This window comes from Oncorhynchus nerka, linkage group LG20 (genome assembly GCF_034236695.1).
Source record: "Oncorhynchus nerka isolate Pitt River linkage group LG20, Oner_Uvic_2.0, whole genome shotgun sequence".
Taxonomy (NCBI): Eukaryota; Metazoa; Chordata; class Actinopteri; order Salmoniformes; family Salmonidae; genus Oncorhynchus; species Oncorhynchus nerka.
This window is the reverse complement of record NC_088415.1, coordinates 41,800,426-41,823,438: the sequence shown is the minus strand read 5'-3', so window position 1 is coordinate 41,823,438 and position 23,013 is coordinate 41,800,426. Positions and strand designations below refer to the sequence as shown.

The 23,013-nt window shown below is 49.0% G+C and overlaps 1 protein-coding gene across 1 annotated transcript in view; it reads right to left on the bottom strand.

Annotated features, from left to right (window-relative positions):
- Positions 1-53: 53 nt before the first annotated feature.
- Positions 54-23,013, bottom strand: part of kmt2d (lysine (K)-specific methyltransferase 2D) — a 41,771-nt gene continuing 18,811 nt past the window's right edge. Inside the window, 26 exon segments of the mRNA XM_065005508.1 lie at positions 54-3,055; positions 3,230-3,338; positions 3,418-3,491; positions 3,690-3,975; positions 4,935-5,065; positions 5,299-5,435; positions 5,671-7,126; positions 7,866-8,002; positions 8,288-8,420; positions 8,673-8,797; positions 8,990-9,165; positions 10,362-10,443; positions 10,693-10,840; positions 11,130-11,294; positions 11,563-11,706; positions 11,879-15,007; positions 15,638-15,870; positions 16,054-16,120; positions 16,278-16,489; positions 16,624-17,953; positions 17,956-18,307; positions 18,495-18,598; positions 18,906-19,073; positions 19,236-20,458; positions 20,461-21,001; positions 21,230-21,354. Of these exon segments, the coding sequence (XP_064861580.1) occupies positions 2,963-3,055; positions 3,230-3,338; positions 3,418-3,491; positions 3,690-3,975; positions 4,935-5,065; positions 5,299-5,435; positions 5,671-7,126; positions 7,866-8,002; positions 8,288-8,420; positions 8,673-8,797; positions 8,990-9,165; positions 10,362-10,443; positions 10,693-10,840; positions 11,130-11,294; positions 11,563-11,706; positions 11,879-15,007; positions 15,638-15,870; positions 16,054-16,120; positions 16,278-16,489; positions 16,624-17,953; positions 17,956-18,307; positions 18,495-18,598; positions 18,906-19,073; positions 19,236-20,458; positions 20,461-21,001; positions 21,230-21,354 (10,880 nt within the window). The 3' untranslated portion in view covers positions 54-2,962.

Sequence of the window (23,013 nt, the reverse complement as noted above, 5' to 3'; positions counted from 1 at the left end):
AGCATGCAAGTCTCAACTCGCATGTTTTATTTAAATGAAAATAAGATTCCAAATTATATTTAAAAATGCATTTTATTTTTTCTTTAAAAGAAATAAAAGCAGAGACAAATGGATGGGGGAAGGGGGGGGCTGTATAGAAAACCTCTGTCGTTCTATGTACAATTCAAAATTATATCCATACAAAACATGCCACATACAATAAAAATTATTCATATTCCCTTAAAGTAGCTCAGCTGTACAGATGTAAAACATTTTTAAAAAGTTAGGTAAAAAAAGTTCAACTTTTAGCAAGCTCTTTATTTAATTTAAGATATGCAGAAAACTTAAATTAGATATTCAAACATGATAGAAGGTAGGAAGAAGTTACTTAGGCTAAAATCCAGTGAGCGGCGAAATGTCTAATGGTCTTCCCTTCAAATAAACAGGACAAGAAAAAAATAGCACTGACTCATACTTTCCCAATATCTACCACTTTTAGAGAAGTACTATTGTGTGCAATTTATTCTCAGGTAAGTACTGGGTTAACTTTGAATATTTAGTCATAACATACATCAGACCGAGTAGCCTGTTTTCACAAGGTATACCAACACATTCACTTCTATAGGGAAGATGAAACACCAATCATATTTAACTAATATCCTAGCCAGGGAGAAGTTAAAGATTTTCCGTATACTAATGATCATATTGTGACCAATCAAGAGAGGTTTTGGTAAAATTGACTAGTAGCATAAATTAAAAGTAAATGAACAAATACATGAACAATTTGACATAAATACACAAATGCTATGCACCCTTCAAGTGATTTCTCATTGTTGTAATAATCTTGACAACTTTCCATTATGCATCTACAACATACTTTCACTCTTGGCTTCTCATCCAAGTCAAGACCTGACATCTTCACATACCTATTTTAACAAACTGTCTTTGAAAGCTTATAGCAAAAAATGCTAATAGAAAAACAGGTAAATGCAAAAACACTCCATTTTACATATATTTATATATATATACACACACACAGCATAATCTTTGATAAAATGATATCCAGTGGTTGATTTCTTTCATCAATTTTATTTCTCTACAATTTTAGATTTTTATTGATTAAAAAGGGGTTGGATAAAGAGTTTGTTGCCCCCCTATAGAATATATATACAGTTTGTACACTTTTGCATTTTTCTTACGTGAGGTTTTAGGTCAGGGTAGAGGAGACTTCAGAACTCTCCCCTTTGAAGATCTACTTTGTTATTCATTTCATTTAAAAAAGAAAAATGCCCTTTTTTTTTTTTTGACAAGTCTTCCCCTGCCCTTGATTAAAGACTCCAGTATAGAAAAGACTGTACTACCACTAGAAAACCACAACACAGGGATCTTTAGAAACACACCTAGCTGTGGTGTGGTTAGACAGGCAGGGCCAGGCAGAGAAAGACTCACTACAGTAAAAAAGTTTACAACAGTCCACTACATGATATAGAGAGGAAGATGCTAGATTCATGGTTGACGTCATTCGAGAAAAGAAAATATAAAAAATGTAGATGGGATTTCAAGGACTAAAAGGTGGAACACAAACGGGATAGTAGTCTTGCATTATTACCCGCAAGCTTTCTGCTTAACGTGTGACCAGAAGGAATAAAGCAGCAAGCGTACGTTACACTTCTCGCACTCATTAGTTGAACTTAGTGGTCTTTGGCAAGACGATCTACTAAATTAGCGCAGTGATCCTGCTTCGCTTTACGCGTTGACGCACCAATCCCTCGCTCAGTCCCCCAGAACGCAAGGTTAGATGTTACTGCGCATTCAGTCAACTAAAAAGCATGATATCTAAATGTGTTATAAATATGCAGAGACGGGCAACATGAAATCCAGGATGATCAGGAGTCATCTCGTGATACCTGTTAAGCTTGTGATTGATCTTAATGGGATATCTTTAAAAAAAAAAAATCATATAAATTATTCCGTCTGTATAGATAATTAATGAAGAGTAATATTGTTGGCTCATTATTGTAAAATCAGCATAGAATAGAGCAAACCGGCTGCTAGTTAAGTTTCCCTGCTTGTCCGAGAAGGCTATATTATTAGCCTAATGAAAACATTCCCACCGACCCCTTTCTTCCCCCTTTTCCACAGTAGCAGTTTTTACACAAAGTAAGCAGTCACTCCCACTAGATCAATGAGGTAGACTGGGGGTCCAACTAACCCACCTTTTATAAACTCCTTTAGTCAGTCAGGCCAATAAAACCTTTATGTCTGGTGCCTCTAGAGGACAACTTTTATTGTATCAGACATCTTTCTACTCCCGTCTCCATCAGCGATACATAGTTCTTCTATACAGACTCAGAGCCACTGTCTTCAGGATTGTCTAGCTAGCCAATAATATCCACGTTGGGGAGTCAATCTCCACCAATGACAACGGGAGAGTGTCTTTTCCTTAAGGGTTAGGTTAGGAAGAGGGGGAGTGCGGGGGGAGAAGAATAGGATAGGTAAGACCCTAAAAAAAAAATGCATTCGTTTGTTCTTAGTACTTAAAATGGCTTCTTCAAAGCTCTAGGTGAGATCTGTCCTAAGAGAGTATTGATATCACATAGAATCAGAACATTTGGTAGGTTTAGAGGATTGTATTCCAGCCATAGTTGTTGAAGGGGGGAGCGGTAGGTAGGTAGAGGAAAGAGTTGCTTTTGGCAGAGGACACAGTTCATCCACAAAGAGATTGTCCCACCATTCGGCTGGATGTCAATAGAGGTGGGTTTGTTTGTGTTTAGAATCAGTAATGCTCTTCAAACCTTTGGCTACAGGTGTGAATGCAAACGTCTTCGTCTTATTGATTTGGAGGTTAGATTTCCCTCCTCGTTCGTCAGCTTATGAACTGGGTAAGTAGTTCTAAAGACTATAGGCTTTGGCGCAGCAGGAGTGTTCTGTTCTGGCACCCAGGAGAAAGAAGGGACTCTCTCCTCTGTTTTTCCCTGTTCGTTTAGTTCATCCACTTTCGGCAATTCCAGGCTCCGCAGTGGCAAGGGATCTTGTGCTGATCGTCCTCAAAGTCAAACTGATAGTCGTACGTCAGCTAGGAGAAGAGACAGAGAGGGTCAACAACAACACTGTGCTGTAATATCACTATTACATCAACAGTAGTCACACTGCTTTACTGTAACACAACCAAGACCCCCAAAGAGACCGTTTAGGGCTTTTAAATTGGTGAAGGAAGCTGTATATTGACCAGGGTTCTCTGTGGTCTCACCTCTTCTCCCTTGGGGATCCGGCGACTGGAGATAATGATGATCTTGTCCTCTTTGTCAAACGTCACCACCTCGGCAACACAGTTGGGAGCACAGGAGTGGTTGACATAGCTGAAGAGGAAAACGGGAGGGTGAGACCGGGACAAACACAATAGGGGGAAAAAAGAGAAAGTACACTTCCAACACCTACCGAGCTGGGCCGCCAGTCAGAGTGGCATCGATCACATGCTCGTTGTTGGTGCGGAACATGTAGATCCCACGGTTCTAAAAGAACACAAGCAGAAAGAGAGGTCATTCTAAAACACTCCAATCCACTGACACTGACTATGAACAAATATTACAACCTATATCTGTCTTTTCACCCTTTGGTTAAGTTTTTGTGTAAAATCAACAATTCAAATCACAGTTATGCCTGGAGGGGAACTAAACAGACAAAAGACTGTTACTACTCGAGCCACCCACCTGTTCCTCGTAGATCTTCTCGCGGCGGTTGGCCACCTCGTTGCGGATGATGGTTCCTATATACTCGATGACCATGGTGTGTTTGTCCAGGTCCTTGGCAGCGTATAGCCCCAGGCCCTGGATCTGGGACCGGGCCAGGTAGACGTTGTTCTTCCACTCGGTCTTCAGGCGCCGGTACTGGGAGGACTTGGAGTGGACAAACTGCTTGCTGTAGGGGGTGTTGATCTCACCGGTGAAGGTGCTCTGGTAGGCCTTGGACATGGACGTACTGTTCAGGGTGTGAGGCCTAAGAGAGAGAGACACAGAACTAGATCAGAGTCAGTCTGCACAGTCATCATGTCATTCAGTTTAGAAATGTTTCAGTGTCACTCCTCATTAGAACATTCGATGAAACACTTTTTTAAACTTCTTTTTTTAGGACATTTAGGTCAACAGTGAGGGAGAGCGCCCTCATTATTGTGTTTAATGCATGGAACACACTTTTTGACCAATCAGAATGGGCCCGAACTAACAACTTTATAAACAACTACTAACAGACCACACAGCTAGTTTCTCTACACCACTTATCTATTTCAAATGGGTTGCTGGTGTCTGAGTAAAATAAATATTTTAGGATGTATATTTTTTGGAGGTGGATAAAAACTACTCCAGTCTGAACTTACACTACTAAAGCCAGATAGAACGTGTATAGAAATGAACATTTTGGAATAATTGAAATAAACAATTTCTTCAATTATCTAGAATTTTCTATATAGAGCTATTAGCAGCAGATTTTGTTGATGTTGTGGTCTCAAACCAGTCAGCTAACTAAAATTTGTCATCAAGAATACAGGCAAAATGGATTATTGTCAATGGAAAAGGTGGGAATGTTGTTCTCTTGTCACATAAATTGCTACATTTACTATCAATATAGCATTCAAAGAAATTGCTGCTTCCCAATTGGCCATTTTGGCCCCAAAAAATTGAAATGCAATTATTGAGTTGCGACAGACAATCTGGTCTTATTTGGGTCCCAAGTGCAATACCAGCTGACAACCACTGCTTATCGATATCTAGATCACCTATATCTTCTATACTAGTATACTATTTATGACTATTTTCTATAACTATAAATCTATTTGGAAGACTATACTGCAGTCTTACCTCTTGCCGTGTGTGAGGATCTTTTGATCAGACTAAAGTTAATCGCTACAGCATATTATCATATCTATGTCATCTACATGGAGGACTATACTGCAGTCTTACCTCTTGCAGTGTGTGAGGATCTTGGGCTCGGAGCGGGCGCAGCCGGTGGGGTTGATCATGAGCGGCAGCTCCATCAGAGGGTGGCGACCGTATCGGAACACATAGTCCTGGCAGCTCTCCACTCCAGGCAACTAATAACGTAACACAAAGGATGTTAGTGAAGTCAAGGATGATCCAAACCTCCGATGGCACCCTATTCCCTCTGCGGTGCACTCCTTTTAACCAGAGCTGTAGTGCAAAGTAGGGCACCGAATGGGCAATAGTGTGTGTTATTGGAGACACAGGACTTGGTGTCATGGAAGCAATGAGAGCAGAGGAGGGAAAAGCCAAATGGCGATTCTGATTTCGGGAAAGGACTTCTTACCGACTCAGTGATGCGCAGAACGGCGTGGACCGTGAGGCCGTACATGTCCTCTCCCTTCACATGGTCAGTGAAAAGCTTCAGCATGGCAGACTCTTCTCTCAGCTTAGCTACAGACTTAACCACTCTGTCCCAGATACCTAGAGGGAAGGCAGAAAAACACAGGACATGGTCACAGACCAGAGTCAATTCCATTTTAATTACGGACATGGCTGTGTTGCAATGGTGCAATGATGCAATTACCCCAAAAAAAGGCAACTCAATTCCAAATCAATGGCAATTTAGACAAATGAACCCAAACTGTGGTCAGTTCTGTGATTGGACATTGCAACAGGCAGCCTGAGCAGGCTCTGGGTGTGGGGACAGAGAACGTACCTTCTGGGCTGGTGTCCCGGTAGTGCAGGTCCTCCTGTCCATGCTCCAGCACCCGTACCTCGAACAGCGGCCTTCCCTCCGTCTCGCTGATACGACAACGATACCGACACCGGCGGTTAGGCACCCGCGTGCTCCAGTAGATCCTGGTAGCCTCGTAGCCCACGGGGAAGATGGCGGTCGGGGAGTGGAAGGCTTGCATCTGAGACGGTAGCAGCTGGCCCACGGCGTGGAAGATGAGGCCGCCTACGCGGAACAGGTGGATGCGGTCGCCGCGTTGTAAGATGCTGGCGATCTGCTTGACCTCGTCTCTCTCGATGTAGACCCGGCGGAACACGGAGAAGCCCGTCAGCTCCTCCTCGCTGGGCCCTTTCAGTTTGTGTTGGGTGCACAGCATGGTCTTGTCCCTGAAGAACATGCAGCGGGCCTGGATGCCGCAGGCGAAGTGGTAGACGTTGGGGCAGCGTAGGCGGTTGCAGCTGTTGGTGGCGCCCGTCTTCTGGCAGCAGGCACAGCGGGTGCGGAGCCCGCGCCTCAACGCCATTTCGACGTTCATCAGCGCGCCTCCCTGCGTCTCGTACACCTCCGTGCTCCACAGGGCGCAGTTGAGATGAACCCACAGGTCCACGTCGATGTTGAGGAGCCTGGCGGGGCCGTCCGTGGCGCCGTCGCCCTCCTCGTGGCAGAAGCAGCACTTGCGTTTGTCCCGGGGCAGCTTGTCAGGTCTCAGGGTGATGCGGAGACGCTCCATGAGCTCGGAGACCCCGCGGCTGCTCTCCTTCTTGGAGCCTCCTTTACGGATGGTGATGACGATCTGGAGACGCTTCCAGCGGAGGCCCTTCCACTTCTTCACCTTGGGCCGGACCACCATCTCCTCAGGGTCGGGGGAGAGGGGCCTGCTGCGGTGCTTCACCTTGGGGGAGGTGGGGGTGTCCTGGGGATGGGGGGCTGGCTGGTCAGCCGTCGTGGCATCATAGTCCGCCTGAGCAGCAGGAGCCTCAGCATCAGCAGAGTCAAGAACAGGAGCCTTAGTGTCAGCACCAGGGTCAGAGTTGGGGACAAAGACAGGAGGGGGAAGGATGGCCTCCTCAGCCTCAGTCTCCGTTTTGATCTGAACAGTGGCAGGCTCCGTTTTGACCTGAACGGTGGTCTGAGCAGGGCTGGGGGGAACTTGAAAGGGAAAGACTAGCTGAGAGGGAAAGGCTAGCTGAGAGGGAAAGGCTAGCTGAGAGGGAAAGGCTAGCTGAGAGGGAAAGGCTAGCTGAGAGGGGGAGGCTGGCTGGGAGGGGGAGGCTGGCTGTGTGGGAGGCTCAGGTTCACTAGGAGGAGCAGGAGGAGGAGAGGGAGAGGAGGGCGGGGAATCCTGGACAGGGATGACGGGGAGATGGCGGACATCCAGGTCAGACACGTTGGTGGTGTAACAGTGCTGAACCGGTTTGTCCTCCTGTTCGGGGAACTCCTGAGAGAGAAATGAACATGTTGAAGAATCTCCTGACATTTGACAAAAAAGGCCATGTGCAAAGGTCTGTAGCTAACCTGACTAATGTATATGATTTATATAGCTCCATTTCCAGACACTCAAAGCAATCTGTGTGTGTAAATTAAGTATGTCTATGGTGTACACTATATGTAGGCACCTGATTTGAGCCATAAGGGAAATTAGGCATCTACCACCATCAGATTACAAGGGGACGGCCATGATCTATGACATAGCCAATGGATATATAGCACAACTTTGGATTTCCGTATCGGTGAATCGTTACACCCCTAATAAATATATAGGGTTGTATCATAGGGAGACTGTACAGCAGGCCTCCAAACAAACATTTTACCCTGGTGGCACTTGTGCAATAAAGTCCAGCCCATGATTTGATCGCATACCAATTAATGTAATGAGCTCAATAAAGTCATTCACAGTGCTTTATTAGGAGCTGCATGTAGTACACTACTGATATGACATTCAGTAAATACGTTGTTTCCTTTAACATGTCCCAAGCAAGAAAGCATGATTCAACATATTTTGATGTTCAACCTAATCCATTGATTGCCATACATTTCGGGTTTGCCAGTCTGGAGCAATGCTGTTCAGGGATGTTTTGGCTGAGGAACAGGCCTGTCTATTGGAGGAATATCAGAAAAGGAACTTTCTGATTAATAAGGGATATTCACATCCCTGAAAGAGCGAGAATGTGGCCTACCTGTTTGATGAGTGAGAGGATGTCCACCTGTTTCTTCAGAGTGCAGCCTGGCAGAGAAACATCAAACTGTCTGAGCCACTCTGCATCTTGGCTGGCTGAACTACCATCTATACCACCAGCCTTCACACACAGAGCACCTGAAGGGAGAGTTTGCTAATTAGATGATTGGTTTCTTCAATAGATCTGACCATTTTCTTTCCTGTTTCACAAATTATTTTATCTAGCTAAGAATTCAAGATGGAAGGGGGGGGGGGGGGTTCAACCTAGAGAAACATTAAGCTTAGGCATAAATCTAGGATCAGCTTATCCTCTTCCCTAAATCTTAGGTTTCTGGTTAAATCCCTATTTGGTAGGTAGCTACATTCTATTTGGGACTTGACTGTGAGGAGAAATGTAATAGAAATCACCTGGCGGTCCAGTACCTGGTTGTTCGGGGCTTTTCCCTGGTCCTGAGTCTCCTGCTCTGCTCGGGCTGGGAGAGAAAGCCACCTCATAGGAACCAGGCATCCGCATGTGGAGGAGCTGAGCCACAGCCACCATTACATGGTTCAGATTCTGGAGAAATACCAACCCACCCATCCATCAAGATCATAACTAGCCAAATTGTTGTCGTTTTTTCCCCACAACAGACAGTTCATGGTTTAGTTCAGATAGGAGGTAGCCTGGTCCCGTATCGGTTTCAACCCATATCTGTATAGACAGCACAAACTGATCTGGGACCGGGCTAGATAGGAGATGGGTTGAAGTGAAAATGATAGGGGTCAGAAAAGGGGTGTAGAGGGACGGAAGAAGATTAAGCTCAGTAACCTTGGCTGCAGCGGAGGTCAGTGTGAAGGTCACAGCCACCTCGTTGCTCTTGGCTTTGTCCCAGGGGTTGGTTGTAGACGCCAACTTGTCGGCCGCTGCTTCAAACGGCTTGTTCTCTGGGAACACTGGACAAGGGGAAGAAAAAATATATATGACGTGGACTGGCAAGTCAAATTATTTGTTTTGTGCTTGCATTTTGAAATATTTTAGCAATTTAGCAATGCTCTTAAGACACTCAAGAGCCACTTACAATAAGTGCATTGTCAATAAGTGGCCTATATTATTCATGACATCAGAAGCTTGTGTAGTGGACCTACCTGGGATGGCAGTGCGGGGGATGAGTGGTATGATAGGGGATATGGTTCTCTCCATCTCCTCCTCTTTGGGTTCTCGGAGGCGAGGGAAGCGTGGCTCCTCGTCGCCTAGGTCACTCTCAGGAGAGGACGCTGGGACGATACTGTCTGGAGCGTCGCTGTCCTCGTCACTCTCCATCCTGAAAGATATAAGTAAGGTAACGTTCGCAATCAACTACTCATTATTATCGGAGTAGTTCTTTCAGTATAGAGAGCAAAACATATGCTCTCCATCCTGGAAAACACGGTCGGTCAAGGCCACACTGTGTATGGGACGGGCGGATACTATACACGCCAGAGGCAGCTACTCCGGAGAGAAAGAGAAAGGTTCTCCTCAAACTATTGAGGAAAAGCTCAAAACAGTAACAACAATTTGATCCCAAGGGGGGAAGAGAGGAAAAAAGTAGCCACCTACAAGCGCTAGTCTGACAAATGTAAATGCCATCATCCCATTTGGCAGTGCCTGTCTTTACTGCATCAAATCAATGTAAAGAAGCTAGCTAAGATAGCCAGACGTTCGCTAGCCAGCTAGCTAGGCTAGTCGAGGCTATTTTACTGCGCTCCCCATCCTCGTCCACAACAACGTCATTAAGTCAAAAGTCGATTTTTATTAAATTAAGGATTTCAAACCATGGTATATCCTTGTGTGTAGCAACGTCACAGATAATTTTATTTAACTGAGACAACGGCCTGTTTTAACAATGAAAAGGCTATGAATTTCTTTCAACAAATGAAATGAATGCTCACGCAAGTATTTCGAATAGGAACGTCCGTTTGACTGACTGTGCCCATCCCTAACATAGGATTAGGAAAGGTGTCATATCATACCACCAGGGCCTAAAATGAACACCCCGCCACCCGCCGGATGTGGGTCAATTTTGGCATTGGCGGGTAAAGGGGTCAGGGCTCTCCAAGGTGTCAGCATTTCACTCGCATTTGTGAATACAAATAGGTCAGGTATGACCACATACAAAGCTAAATAAGTGCTGCATTGGCTGTTTCTTGTTTGATAGCTGGCAAATTCATCACATAAAAGTCAAAGACCTACGAACCCTATAGCCTGTCCCACCTCGCGCTGCAACACTGTTTGGCTGGCATAAAAGTTGGTCTAATTTACTTGAAACAGAAGTCTACTAAAGTGCGACTTTGTCCTTGGGTTTCGGTTCACAAGCTAGGTTGTTTTATCAATGTTTGAGTTTCAACTGTCAGGGAAGAGAAGATGACAGGGCTACTAGTCAGACTCAATCTCACATGCACAAACATGACAGCCACATTACCACGGTAACCTCCCGCCCTTAAAAAGGACAGGTGAACATTTAGGCCCTGCATATCATACCGGATGTCCTCGTTCTGGTTGTGAGGAGGGGTGGGGAGTGCTGCAAGGATATCCATACTCTTCACCTCCTCAGTGACAGAATCTGCAGACACATTGTAGCGAGAGATGCCATTAACAGACTGTTCAGCTGCTCATCAAATCTGATTGCACTGTACAAAACTCTTACATTCAAGCCGGATAGGAACAAAGACCATGAAATTACTAAGGGGTTTTGGATGACAAAACATACAGGCTTGGAAGTGAGACGAAGTGAGTCTTTATTTAAAAGAACGACCTTAAAAACACAAAATAGCTTTATTTCCATTTATTTTTTATAAAAACTTTGTCTTACCCATAGTGTCCTCTGTGGTCTCGGTCTCCTTCTGTACCTCAGTCAGCTCCTCCACAGCAGTCGTCCCATTGAGCATCTTGTGCTGTACCGAGGGGGGTGGTGTGGGGGGCAGGGAGGACGGGGGTGTTGGTGGATTACTGAGGTTACTCTAAGGATACAGGGTGCCGTGGTTAAACAGTGGGATAATTGAGAGCAATAAAAGTGATTGTTGTTATAGAATAACGATAATCATTTAAACTTCTATAGCACTTTTCATAACAGAAAGAAAGCGCTTCAAAAGCTACAAATATGAACATCTTGTTAAAACTACTGGGAGGGTGAATACACATAAATAAAAGACGAGAACATACAGACACTGTTACTCCTGCATCAAGAACAATATGCAGCTGGAAATCTGGACCACCACAGTAAGTCTACGCTGTACACAAGACAGTTACCTTGGTGAGAAGCTGAGAGTAGTAGTCTGGGATGTTGTCCAGTACTGCATTTCCAAAGGAGCCCTTGAGCTGGGCCTTGCCGTCGGCTGGGCTGCTGCCGAAGGGGGCGAACAGGTCCAGACTGGCAGTGATGGAGGGCTCCATCAGGGGAAGGAGAGAAAGGCCCTGGATGAAAATAATGAGAACATTGACGTTTTTGTCACAAAAAAACAAAACAAAGACAAATGAGCTATTACTGTAAAAAGTGGCATCCTACCAAATATGCACTGCATTTGTGAAAGCGTTTATTTGATAAAAAAAAAAAAATCAAAGTTAGCAAATAATACAGCATACACTAAAATCAACACCCTTTCGTTCAATTAAAATGTCCCACTACGTTTCGGTGAGAAAAGGTCCGGTATTCATTCACCAAGCCTCGGAGGTCATCTCTTACCTGTTTCAGTTGTTTCATCAGGGCTTCAGTGCTCTTCCCAACCTCCTCTTTCTTCTTCTTACGGGACTGGGGCGCTCGTTCTCCAGGCTTGTTGGTGCGCTTTACCTTGGCAACAGGAGCCCTCTTTGTGATGGACTGCAGATCCTGTGATGAGGACCAACAAAAGCAATGAAGCAAGGAATTGCACCATCGCCCCCATTTGAGAGGACTAGTACCATCAAAATATGACAATCTAAGTATATTTCTATGACTAGTACCTACTTACTACCTTGCAAAAACGAGAACAGTCATAACGGATAGGATATATCTGACTCACCTCCATGTTGCGTGGAGTCCCCTGTAGTTTCTGCTCCAGCATGGCCAGCTTGCTGTTGATGTGTCCATTGATCTCGTTGTGGATGCCGTCAGATGGCCTCTGAGCTGCCAGCTGCAGGTTCTTGGTCCTCAGGAGCTTCTGCAGCAACTGTTGTCCTGTCTCAGTCCTGGGGACTTGGGCTCCGGGGTCCCCTCCTGGTCCAGGACCAGTGATACCAAACCCTCCAACCGGCTCCCCAGTCACCTCCCTCTTGATGGCCCCGGAGTGAGGACCACCACCACCTTCTCCATCACAAGTCACCTCTCTGGGCTCCTGTTTGATGTTCTGTAGGGTCATTTTACACAGAGCACCCTCTCTAGAGCCTGGTGGAGATTGAGGACCACCCTGGCTCTCTGAGCCCTGTTGTGGATGTTGCTGGCCCTGCTGTCCACTCTCACCCTTCTGAGGCGAAGGCCCGTTCGGAGGGACTTGGCTATGGGTTGGGTCGCCACTTCCCGCCTTAAGCCCAGGGTAGTCCAGGGGACTCTTGGATGCTCCAGGTGACCTGAGAGGAGACGCCTTGATCTGACTGTAAGGACTACCTTTCCCAGCTGCCCCGTCAGTTACAGACGGAGAGGCAACGTGGGTGGAGTGCGGCGTTCCTGGGGTAGCTGGGCTCATGCCTGCTTCCTGTTTCTGCACTGAGGATCCTCCAGGGGAGCCTGCGTGGGAGGGAGATCCCTGGAAGCGTTGTTGAGCCATGTGGATCTGTGGTTGTTGCTGGTGTTGCATGACTTGGTTGGGTTGACGCATTCCCATCGCCTGTGCCATGGAGTGGCGCTGTGGGTCACCAGGGGAGTTGGCCAACGGTTGGCGAGGAGACATGGGCCTTATGAGGCGGCCCTGGGGGGGCCCACCACGTATCTGCCCCATGGGGGAGCGAGCCATGGGTACCTGGCCTCTCATCATCTGGTGTTGCTGGGCCTGTTGTTGCTGTATCATCATCTGCTGCTGTTGGACACTCAGTGCGTACTGAGGCGAGGCTCCTGGCTGCTGCTGTTGGACTACAGGTCCTGTGATCCCTTGCTGCTGCATCTGAGGAGTCACCACACCCGGTGGTTGGCCGGGGCCCATCATTCCTGGTTGTAGCGGGGAGCCCACTCCCCCTGGTTTCCCAAGAGCTCCTCCATAGTGCATCTGCTGCTGCTGGGCTTCCAGACCGCCAGGCATCCTCTGGACCTGTCCCACCTGCTGCCCCGGTCCTAGTGGCCCCTGGGGCCTCATCTGGCCTGGCTGTCCTTGACCCACCTGGAGCCTCAGCATCTGGCCCTGTTGTTGCTGCTGCTGCTGTTGGAGCTGGCGCTGTTGGATCATGGCCTGGATGTGCTGTATCTGCTGGTTGGGGGTGAGGTGTCGGAGCTGGGGGTTCTGGGCTATGATAGTCTGGATGTTGACTGGGGTGCGTATCTGACCGGGTGGACACCCAGGCCTCTGGCCAGGCATCATGCCCTGCTGCTGGGCTCTAAGCATGCCCATCATGGCCTGCTGCTTCTGCTGCTGGGCCATGAGGGCCTGTTGCTGGGGACTAGGGTGGCCTGGCATACCAGGGACGGGCTGAGGCTGACCAGGGTGGTTCTGTTGACCCATCACATTTTGCATCTGGCCCATATTGTCATGTTGTTGTCTAATGGGGTCTTGGGCTTGCTGAATAAGATTCTGTTGTTGTTGTTGTTGTTGTTGTTGTTGCTGCTGCTGTTGTTGTGCCATGTAACACATCTGCTGTCCTTCCTGCTTGACGGTAACCAAACCAGACTTTGAGGGATCAGCATTGAGGGAACTCTGTCGCTGTAGAGAGAGTTGCTGTTGAAGCTGCTGTTGCTGCTGTGATTGCTGCTGTTGTACTTGGGGGTGCATGCCAGCCTGTTGGTAACCTGCTTGCTGTTGATGTCCAGCTTGAGCATTTTGAGGAGGTTGTTGTGGTGCCTGTTGCTGCTGCTGGGCCATGTATTGCTGCTGTTGTTGTTGTCCCACTACCGCCTGTTGCTCTCCAGAAGCCCCTGGTTGGGTCATCTGGCCAGGGGTTAAAGGTCCAGGTCCACCCTGCTGTGGAGATGTCCTGGAGCTAGGACTAAGGATTCCACTCTCCCCCTGCTGCAGCCCCTCAGTTGGTTGCGGGGTGACCCGTGTGCTCCCCCCTGCTGAAGCGGGAGAAGATCCCATCTGACCTGGGGTAGCAGGTTGAGAGAGTCCTCCCTGGGAGTCGTGAGACTGGTTGGGTTGGCTGATGAAGCCCTGTGGTGGTGGTTGCCTGAGCTGTTGTTGTGCCACTTGCTGCTGCTGTAGCTTCTGTTGCGCCAACATGCGCTGGGCCAGGATTTGTTGTTGTTGAGGTGTGAGCTGGGCCTGGCCAGGTCCTCTGAGTCCATGGTGCTGAGGGGGTCCCACTACTCCCTGCTGGCCCATTAGGACCTGAGGCCTCTGTTGCTGCTGTATGCCTGGCTGGGCCCCCATCATGCCTGGCTGAGCAACCATCATGCCTGGAGGCTGGTTCATAGGTTGCCCTCCCATCAGGGTCTGAGCTGGCTGGGCCACAGCCTGCCCTGGTACCATACCCTGGGGCACCATGGCCTGGTTGGGCATAATTCCCTGTTGGAGGTTTGGTTGTTGTTGACTAATCAGAGAGTTACCCATGACGCTTGGCTGTGGCAACATACCTGGTTGGACACCTGGATGTGGCATGGGCTGCTGGCCTTGCATCATCGCCTGTTGTTGCTGCTGCTGCTGTTGTAGTTTCTGGATCATCTGCATCCTGTGTTGTCTCTCCTGGAGAAGTCTTTGGTCTGCCCCTTGGACTCCTCCTGGACCCTGGGGGAAGAATCCTGCAGGAGGACCACCAGGAGGACCAGGGGATCTGACTCCCAGAGCTCCAGGGTGCTGGCCTCCTCCTAGGAAAGACTGCCCCTGTGGGGGAATTCTGACGGGTATACCTCCTTGCTGACCCATCATCATCTGCCCAGGCATCTTGGAGAGCAAGTGGGTCCCCTGGGTGGAGGGCCCTGGGGCCAGGAGACTAGAGCCCTGCTGGTGCTGCTGCTGCTTGCTCCTGTACTCTGCAATCAGGTTGGTGTGTTCCTTCTGCTGCTTTCGCACCTGAAACGCAACAAGAGATGTGTTAACAGGAGCCAATATTAAAGTAACTGTCCAGTGTTTCCAGATTTCTATAAAATATGACTTAGAATGAGAAATATGGGTGAAATAGTATTCCTTCCAAAAATGGATAATTATGTTAAAGGAAAATATCACAATTCTGCAAATTCATATTTATTATCTACAGCACCACCCCAACCCAACCTCAACATATGTGAAAACAGTGCAAATTGAAAAATGTTGACGTTACCCTTTAAAAAGCAGCTTTTCTGTGTAGGAAAGGCATGGGCGTACCAACAACAGAATGTGTGAGTGTATACTGGTCACTAAAAATATGTATATGAGTAGACCGCTGATTGGCCAGCTCATCTTACTCGGGAGGATGACATCATCCTCCATGAGGAAATAGCAACAGTTTAAGTCTGGGGTGGGGTTTTCACGTGTTTTTTCTCTGCAATTATATGCTTTGGGCACAAATACACGACGAGTCAACAACACTATTTGTTTATGAGTTAACAGAATATGAACTTTTAAAAGTGAGATTTCACACTGGACAGTTACGTTAAGACAGGAAAGCATGATGATGGGTGGGTGGATGGATGGGGGTAAAGATTTTCAGAGAGTCTTCCCCACCTGGTCCAGTTGTTTCTGGATCTTGCCCTGCTCCTCTGTGACCAATTTGAGTTTCTCTGCGTCAGCCTCGGCGAAATCACGGCCTGCCTTTTTGGCAGTGCGCTGCTTGGCACACAGAGCCTTGCGGGACTTGCGGTGAGCTCCGATCTGCTCCTCCAGGAACTTGAGCTGCATCTGCAGCAGCTGCTGGGTGTGCAGGAGCCACTCTTCATACTGATGCTGCTCTGCATCATCTGGTAGGTAGAACAGGGGGGTGATTCGTTGACCAATTCAAATCAGGTGTGCTTATATTGGAATACATCAAATATGTGCAATGGTTGGGGGTAACTCAAATGGAGGTTTGGGAAAACACTGGAATACATCAACTAACAAATATATGTAAGTATTATAACGCTGGAACAATTTGTAGAACTTACTGATGATCCCTTGTACAAACTGGGGAGGGTTGGGTCTCGATTGTGTTGGGTCACTGCATTCCCCTTCCTAAAAATAAAAGAAGTTGTCAAAATACATAAATCAGATAAACAGACAAGAGTGATTGTGTTTTGAGGATCCCACAGCAAATGATCGGCTTTACAGGATGAATATTATGAACACATTATATTGTCCTGGTTATGTTTGGACAAGTGAGACACCGTACCTTAGATGGGCCAGATGCGAGTTGACCCTGTGGATCTCCTGTTCCCGGTGCCGACGCTAGTCTCTGGGCCAACAGAGAGACCTGTTGTCTGTTGATTCCAGAGGGTACCCCCATTGGGTCCTGTGCCAACACTCTCTTGATGCCCTTCAGTGCCACCATCTTTGCCTTGGCGATGGGATCCATGACGTCGTCAGTCACAAACTTGTCTAGATCTGTGACGGAGCAAGCAGAAACACCGGGGAAAATGTATTAAAGGAAAACGTCATGATTCAAACAAGGATTCAGGAATCATGCAAGAGTCATGATTCAAACAAGATCAAACAATCATGAGAACTCATTTATTTACCTTTATCAGGGAAGAAGTTATCAGCCAGAGTTGACTGTTTAATCTGCTGTTGTTGCTGCTGCTGTGGGTTGAGTCCTGGGTGAATTCCCCCAGGATGCCCCATCCTCATCATGCCTTGTTGCTGAGCCATGGCAGCCATGTGCTGTGGCGTCATCCCAGGTTGTCCCATGATCCTTTGCTGCTGCAGGAGGTGTGGAGGGCGTGGCACCATACCTGGCTGTCCCATCATACTCTGGGGTTGGGGGCGGTGGTGCTGGGTCAGCATGATATGTCCAGGACCGCCCTGGTGGTTGGGGTGGCCTCCCATGTGAGCCCTCATTGCCCCCTGGTGGAGGGAGCTGAGCTGCTGCTGTTGCTGCTGTTTCTGGAGCTCCTTCTTCTCGTGCTCCAGCAGGTCCTGGATCAGCAAGGGAAGCTCGCTGGCTTCCAGAGAGCTCTCGACTTTGTCTAGATCCACGGCTGGGGAGTGCTGTCCCCCTCCATCGGGCAGCCCTAAAGGGTCCTCCCCCAGAGAGGATAAGGAGTCAGCCTGACCAGGAAGAGGGTATGGGAGCCCCCCTAACCGCACAGAGCTCAGAGAGGCACCCTGGTTCTCTGACTGAGTGGAGGATTTGTTTGTTTGAAGGAGCATGGAGACTGCTTCTCCCATCTCATCCTTCACCACCGCTTGGCCTGGCTCCAGCTTGATCCTGGAGGTGTCGGCAGACTCCGAGGAGGAGGGATGGGGTGTTGTGGACAACGTGGAGCACCCCGTGTTTGAGATGGGGTTTTTCTCCACTTTTGGTTTGTGTTCCACTTTGATGTCCTGAGCTCCAGAGGTACCTGGTGTTTCACCCTCTGCTTCCACCAACCGCAGCTGGTCCGAGAACACATCCTTGGGGTCCCCTTGGTCCAGCTCAGGGTCCGTATAAGCCAGCAGGTCAAACTCGTCACTGTTGAGTAAGTCGTCTAGGTGCGGATCTGTGGTTTCCAGGTTGTCAAGGTTACCCAGGTCGTCGTCACCCTTATCAGGGTCTAGATCTAGAGCCAGGTCATCCTCATCTTCCATTCCTCCATCCCCGGGGGCATTCCCTAGCCTTTTGGGGGCAAACGGATCCTCCAGGTCGGGCTCGGGGAGATCAACATTAGGGTCCCCTGAAGCTCCAGCCTGGGACTCTGTGGAGTCCTGGGAAGGCTGGTGCTGCTGCCCAGAGTGAGAACTGGGAGCGTTAGCGGTCTGGGAAGTGCCTGTGTGGGGCTGGAGATGGGGTTGCTGCTGTGAGGGGCCAGTGCTCTGCTGTGGCAGTAATAGACTCATACCACCCTGCTGTAGCCCCAGCCGTGAGTCTCTAACCCCTCTGTCTGAGAGTCCATACCCTGAGGCATTGGATGATGAATAAACTGTCCGGGGGCCATTTCCTGCTGCTGGGGGATATATAGACGTGGCCGTTGCTGGGGCCCACGTTGGAGAAACTGGGTCCCCAGGGGCAGCCTCTGAGAGTTGTGCCTCAGCTCAATGAACTGTGGTGGGGGTCCTCCGGGGTCCATGCCAGGCTGCATGTTGAGGGGGGAGTTGAGGTTGTGCCTGGGGCCCACACCCTCTATGCCAGGCTGGGGGAACCGACGGGGACCCGGGCTCTGCTGCCACTGGCCAGGGAAAGGAGGGCGACCATACATGCCCTGGGGGTTGGGGGGCCCTGGTTGTCTACAAAAGGCAAATACAGACAAAATGTCAAAACGTACCGGAAGCTAGTGAGAAAGCGATGTGCACAAAAAGGTTATCTTGGCTGAAATAATTCCTGATGGCATTTATTTCAATGTACAGCAGCTGTGAGTGCATTTAAGAAAGAGAAAACACAGACGGAAGAGAAAGGAGAGATTTGAGTGTATACCTGAGCTGGTTGGGGTCCATCATGGCAGGGGTTCCTGGGGGTGGCAGGCGGCCACCATCCATCTTCCCCGACAATGTTGCCTGGGCTCCAGCAGCAGCACGGTCCTATTGGGACAAACAACAAGGGCCTACTATTCAAATCAATTACAACTTTATCAATCCCCTCAAGGGCAATTCAAATAAAATACTAAGAAACCGCTGAGAATCACCAGCCAAACGGAGACATTACCACGGTCATATTCAGTAGGGCAAAACGTAGAAAACATTTTTGAAATGGAAAACAAAAATGTGTTCTTATTGTACAGGTTTAAGTAGTACCTCCCCAGGTCCACTCAGATTCAAAACATTTTGAGCCTGACCCAAGTTGATGCAAGTTGATGTCGGACATGTTGTTCGACATATTATAGCGTACCTGTGGGTAGGGTGGTGGAGCACGGCGGGCTTTGTCTTGCTGATAGGCTGCCATGTCACCTCCAGGCCAACAGGGGGCAGCACTGCTGGCTGCTGCAGCCTCTTTCTCTTGCCGGATTGAGTTTCGCTGCATCTGCTGTCGGATCAACAACTCCCTCAGTTTCTGTCGCTATCAGAGGAAGAAGAAACACCAGTCAGGGGTTATATCAGGCCTAAGAATGACAATAAGGGACAATAATTTATCTTGTGATGTTGAAGGACCCTTAAAAGATTAGCCCCATAGTCATAGTGGAATAAATGAGATCCTAGTTAAAGCAAATAGAACATATACCTGTCTCTGCTTCTCCAGCTCAGAGGGGCTGAGGTCCAGTAGTGAAGGATCCTGAACCATTGACATGTCAGGCATCTCCTGGGCGCCTGACATAGTCCCCTGGGTTTGAGGTGCATCCGGAGGTTGGGGGGCTGTGGGGTCCTGCTGGGGGGGCATCCTGGAGTGGAAGTTGGAACCCATGACCTGAGTCTGGGGCTGTTGCTGCTGCTGGAGCTGCTGTTGTTGTTGTTGTTGTTGTTGTTGCTGCTGCTGCTGCTGCTGTTGTTGTTGTTGTTGTTGTTGTTGTTGCTGCTGCTGCTGCTGCTGCTGCTGCTGCTGCTGCTGAAGCTGCTGCTGCTGTTGGAGGAGTTGTTGCTGCTGGGCCATCTGATAGGCCATGTTGGGGCCCCGGCTGAACCCAGGCGGCCCAGAGGGCTTCCCAGAGAGAGGGTCCCCGACAGGGGTGGAGGACGGGGGGAGTGAAGGAGACTGGTTGGGGTGAGGTGAGCCTCTGTAGCTTGGGGTGCCCTCTGGAACAGCAGAGGTGGGCCGGGGGGGCTTGTGCAAAGCAGAAAAGGGGTCCCTGGACTGGGGGCGCGAGGGCGGCTGGGAGTAGGGGTCAGGTGACTGGAAGCGCGAGTTGGATGCCGGGGACTGGACAGAGAATGCATCGTTGGAGAGGGCTCCAGGAGTGAGGGGAGACTGAGAGCTACCTTGGGACTGGGGGCTGGAGGGGACCCTGGGGCAGGACTCCTGTTGGGCCTGGGGATGCCTCTGGGGGAGGGGGGAGCAGCTATCCCCAGACTGGGGTCTGGGGGTGAGAGGAGGCTGGGCATAGGGGTCCTGAAACGGGGTAGAGGGGGACTGGCGGTAGCCCTCAGAGTGGTGGTTGGGTGAGGCTCCAGGGTGGAGTACCACCCCGCTGTCCCCTTGGTGCATCCGAGGCGTCATGGGAGCCTTGAACAAGCCATCCCCAGAGTCCAGCATCCCTGCAGGGGAGCCCGTGTTACTCAGGTCCTGGCGTCCCGTAGAGGAGGATCGGGGAGAGGGTCCCCCACTCAAATCAGCCCTGTACTGTCCCATCCCGGCAGGTGAGGACACATGGGAGGGGGAGGAACCGTATTCTGGACGCCCCATCCCTTGCTGCTGGCCTCGAAACGGGTCTCCATAGTGGGTGGTGTGGGGCGGGGAGAAGAGAGGGGAGTCCCCAGGCCCTCCACCCCTGGACCGAGGGCTTTCTGGGGGCCTAGGTGCTCCTGAGAGCCCTGCTGTGACTGGGGCAGGTGACACTGGATCTGTTGTTGTGGCCTGAAAAATGGGTCCACCTGCTGGGCCCGCCGGGGGGTCCCTGGGTGCATGTCGAAGGGGCCGAGGCTGGCCGGCCGTCCCTGAAGAGGGCCCTGCGGGACAGGATGGAGGTAACCTGAGGAAGAGGCCTGGCCCTGCATGGGGCTGGAGGCGGCCTGGTGGGAGGAGTATGGGGTGGAGGGGTGGGAGTGGTGAGAGGGGTGAGGGGACTGGGGAGGCTGCTTGGCAAAGGGATCTGTCCTCATATCTGCCGATGCCGAGCTTGGGGTCTTGAGAGGACCGTCGGGGAAGAAAACTGAAGAGGAACCCGAGTCGGGGTGGAAGGGGAAGGGGCTCTCTGCCGAGCTGGGCTGGGAGGGGTTGGAGACAGAACCTGAGGGTGGCGGGATCTGGAGGTGCAGGCTTGGACGTTCCCCTTTGACCCGAACACTACCATCATCCTCTGTCTTGATGGGCCGACACACCTGGCTCTCTGCCTGCTGTATAAGAGAAGAGACAGTTAAGAAAGGCAAGGAGACTGTATGTAGACATCCTTACAGTGACAAACGTATGCTTTGGGCTGGTTTCCTGGACCCAGATTAAGTCTTGAAGTGCATTAAAAGCATTGTCATTGGAAATTCCAAACAGATTTTTTTAGTTCAGGCGTGGGTTTGATCTGGATCAAGGAAGCAGGCCCTATGAATCAATTATCTGGCCTAAACTCCCACCTTCTGTGCCTTGTTGATCCGCTGAGCTGCTCTGTTGTCTTTGGCCTTTTGCAGAAAAGGAACCTTGTCTGCAGCTGAAACCTTCCTCCAGATCTTCATGATCTGTTTACAGCGACTGGACCAGTCTGTCAGAGAGAAGAGAGAGGATCACAATTTACATTATATACAGTATCAATCAAAAGTTTGGACACATCTACTCATTCAAGGGCGTTTATTTTTTTTAAACAATTTTCTACGTTGTAGAATAAAACTATGAAATAACACATATGGAATCATGTAGTAACCAAAAGGGTTTAACAAATCAAATATTTTTTTTTATTTGAGATTCTTCAAAGTAGCCACCCTTTGCCTTGATGACAGCTTTGCACACTCTTGGCATTCCTGGCATTGTTTGGCCCTGTCCGGGGGTGTCCTCGGATGGGGCCACAGTGTCTCCTGACCCCCTCCTGTCTCAGCCTCCAGTATTTATGCTGCAGTAGTTTATGTGTCGGGGGGCTGGGGTCAGTTTGTTATATCTGGAGTACTTCTCCTGTCCTATTCGGTGTCCTGTGTGAATCTAATCGTGCGTTCTCTAATTCTCTCCTTCTCTCTTTCTTTCTCTCTCTCGGAGGACCTGAGCCCTAGGACCATGCCCCAGGACTACCTGACATGATGACTCCTTGCTGTCCCCAGTCCACCTGGCCGTGCTGCTGCTCCAGTTTCAACTGTTCTGCCTTATTATTATTCGACCATACGGGTCATTTATGAACATTTGAACATCTTGGCCATGTTCTGTTATAATCTCCACCCGGCACAGCCAGAAGAGGACTGGCCACCCCACATAGCCTGGTTCCTCTCTAGGTTTCTTCCTAGGTTTTGGCCTTTCTAGGGAGTTTTTCCTAGCCACCGTGCTTCTACACCTGCATTGCTTGCTGTTTGGGGTTTTAGGCTGGGTTTCTGTACAGCACTTTGAGATATCAGCTGATGTACGAAGGGCTATATAAATACATTTGATTTGATTCTCTCAACTGGCTTCATGAGGTAATCACCTGGAATGCATTTCAATTAACAGGTCTGCCTTGTTAAAAGTTAATCTGTGGAATTTCTTTCCTTCTTGATGCGTTTGAGCCAAATCAGTTGTGTTGACATGGTAGGGGTGGTATACAGACGATAGCCCTATTTGCTAAAAGACCAAGTCCATATTATGGCAAGAACAGCTCAAAAAAGCAAAGACAGTCCATTAAGACATGAAGGTCAGTCAATACAGAAAATGTCAAGAACATTCTTCAAGTGCAGTCACAAAAGCCATCAAGCACGGGAAAGGAAGGCCCAGAGTTACCTCTGCTGCAGAGGATAAGTTCATTAGAGTTACCAGCCTCAGAAATTGCAGGCCAAATAAATGTTTCACAGAGTTCAAGTAACAGACACATCTCAATAGCAACTGTTCAGAGGAGACTGTGTGAATCAGGCCTTTATGGTCAAATTGCTGAAAAGAAACCACTAATAAAGGACACCAATAATAAGAAGAGACTTGCTTGGGCCAAGAAACATGAGCAATGGACATTAGATCGGTGGAATGTCCAAATGTGAGATTTCTTTTGTTCCAACCGCTGTGTCTTTATGAGACGCAGAGGTGAACAGATGGTCTCCGTATGTGTGGTTACCACCATGAAGCACGGACGAAGTGGTGTGATGGTGCTTTGCTGGTGAAACGGTCTGTGATTTATTTAGAATTCAAGGCACACTTAACCAGCATGGCTACCACAGCATTCTGCAGCGATACGCCATCCCATCTGGTTTGCGCT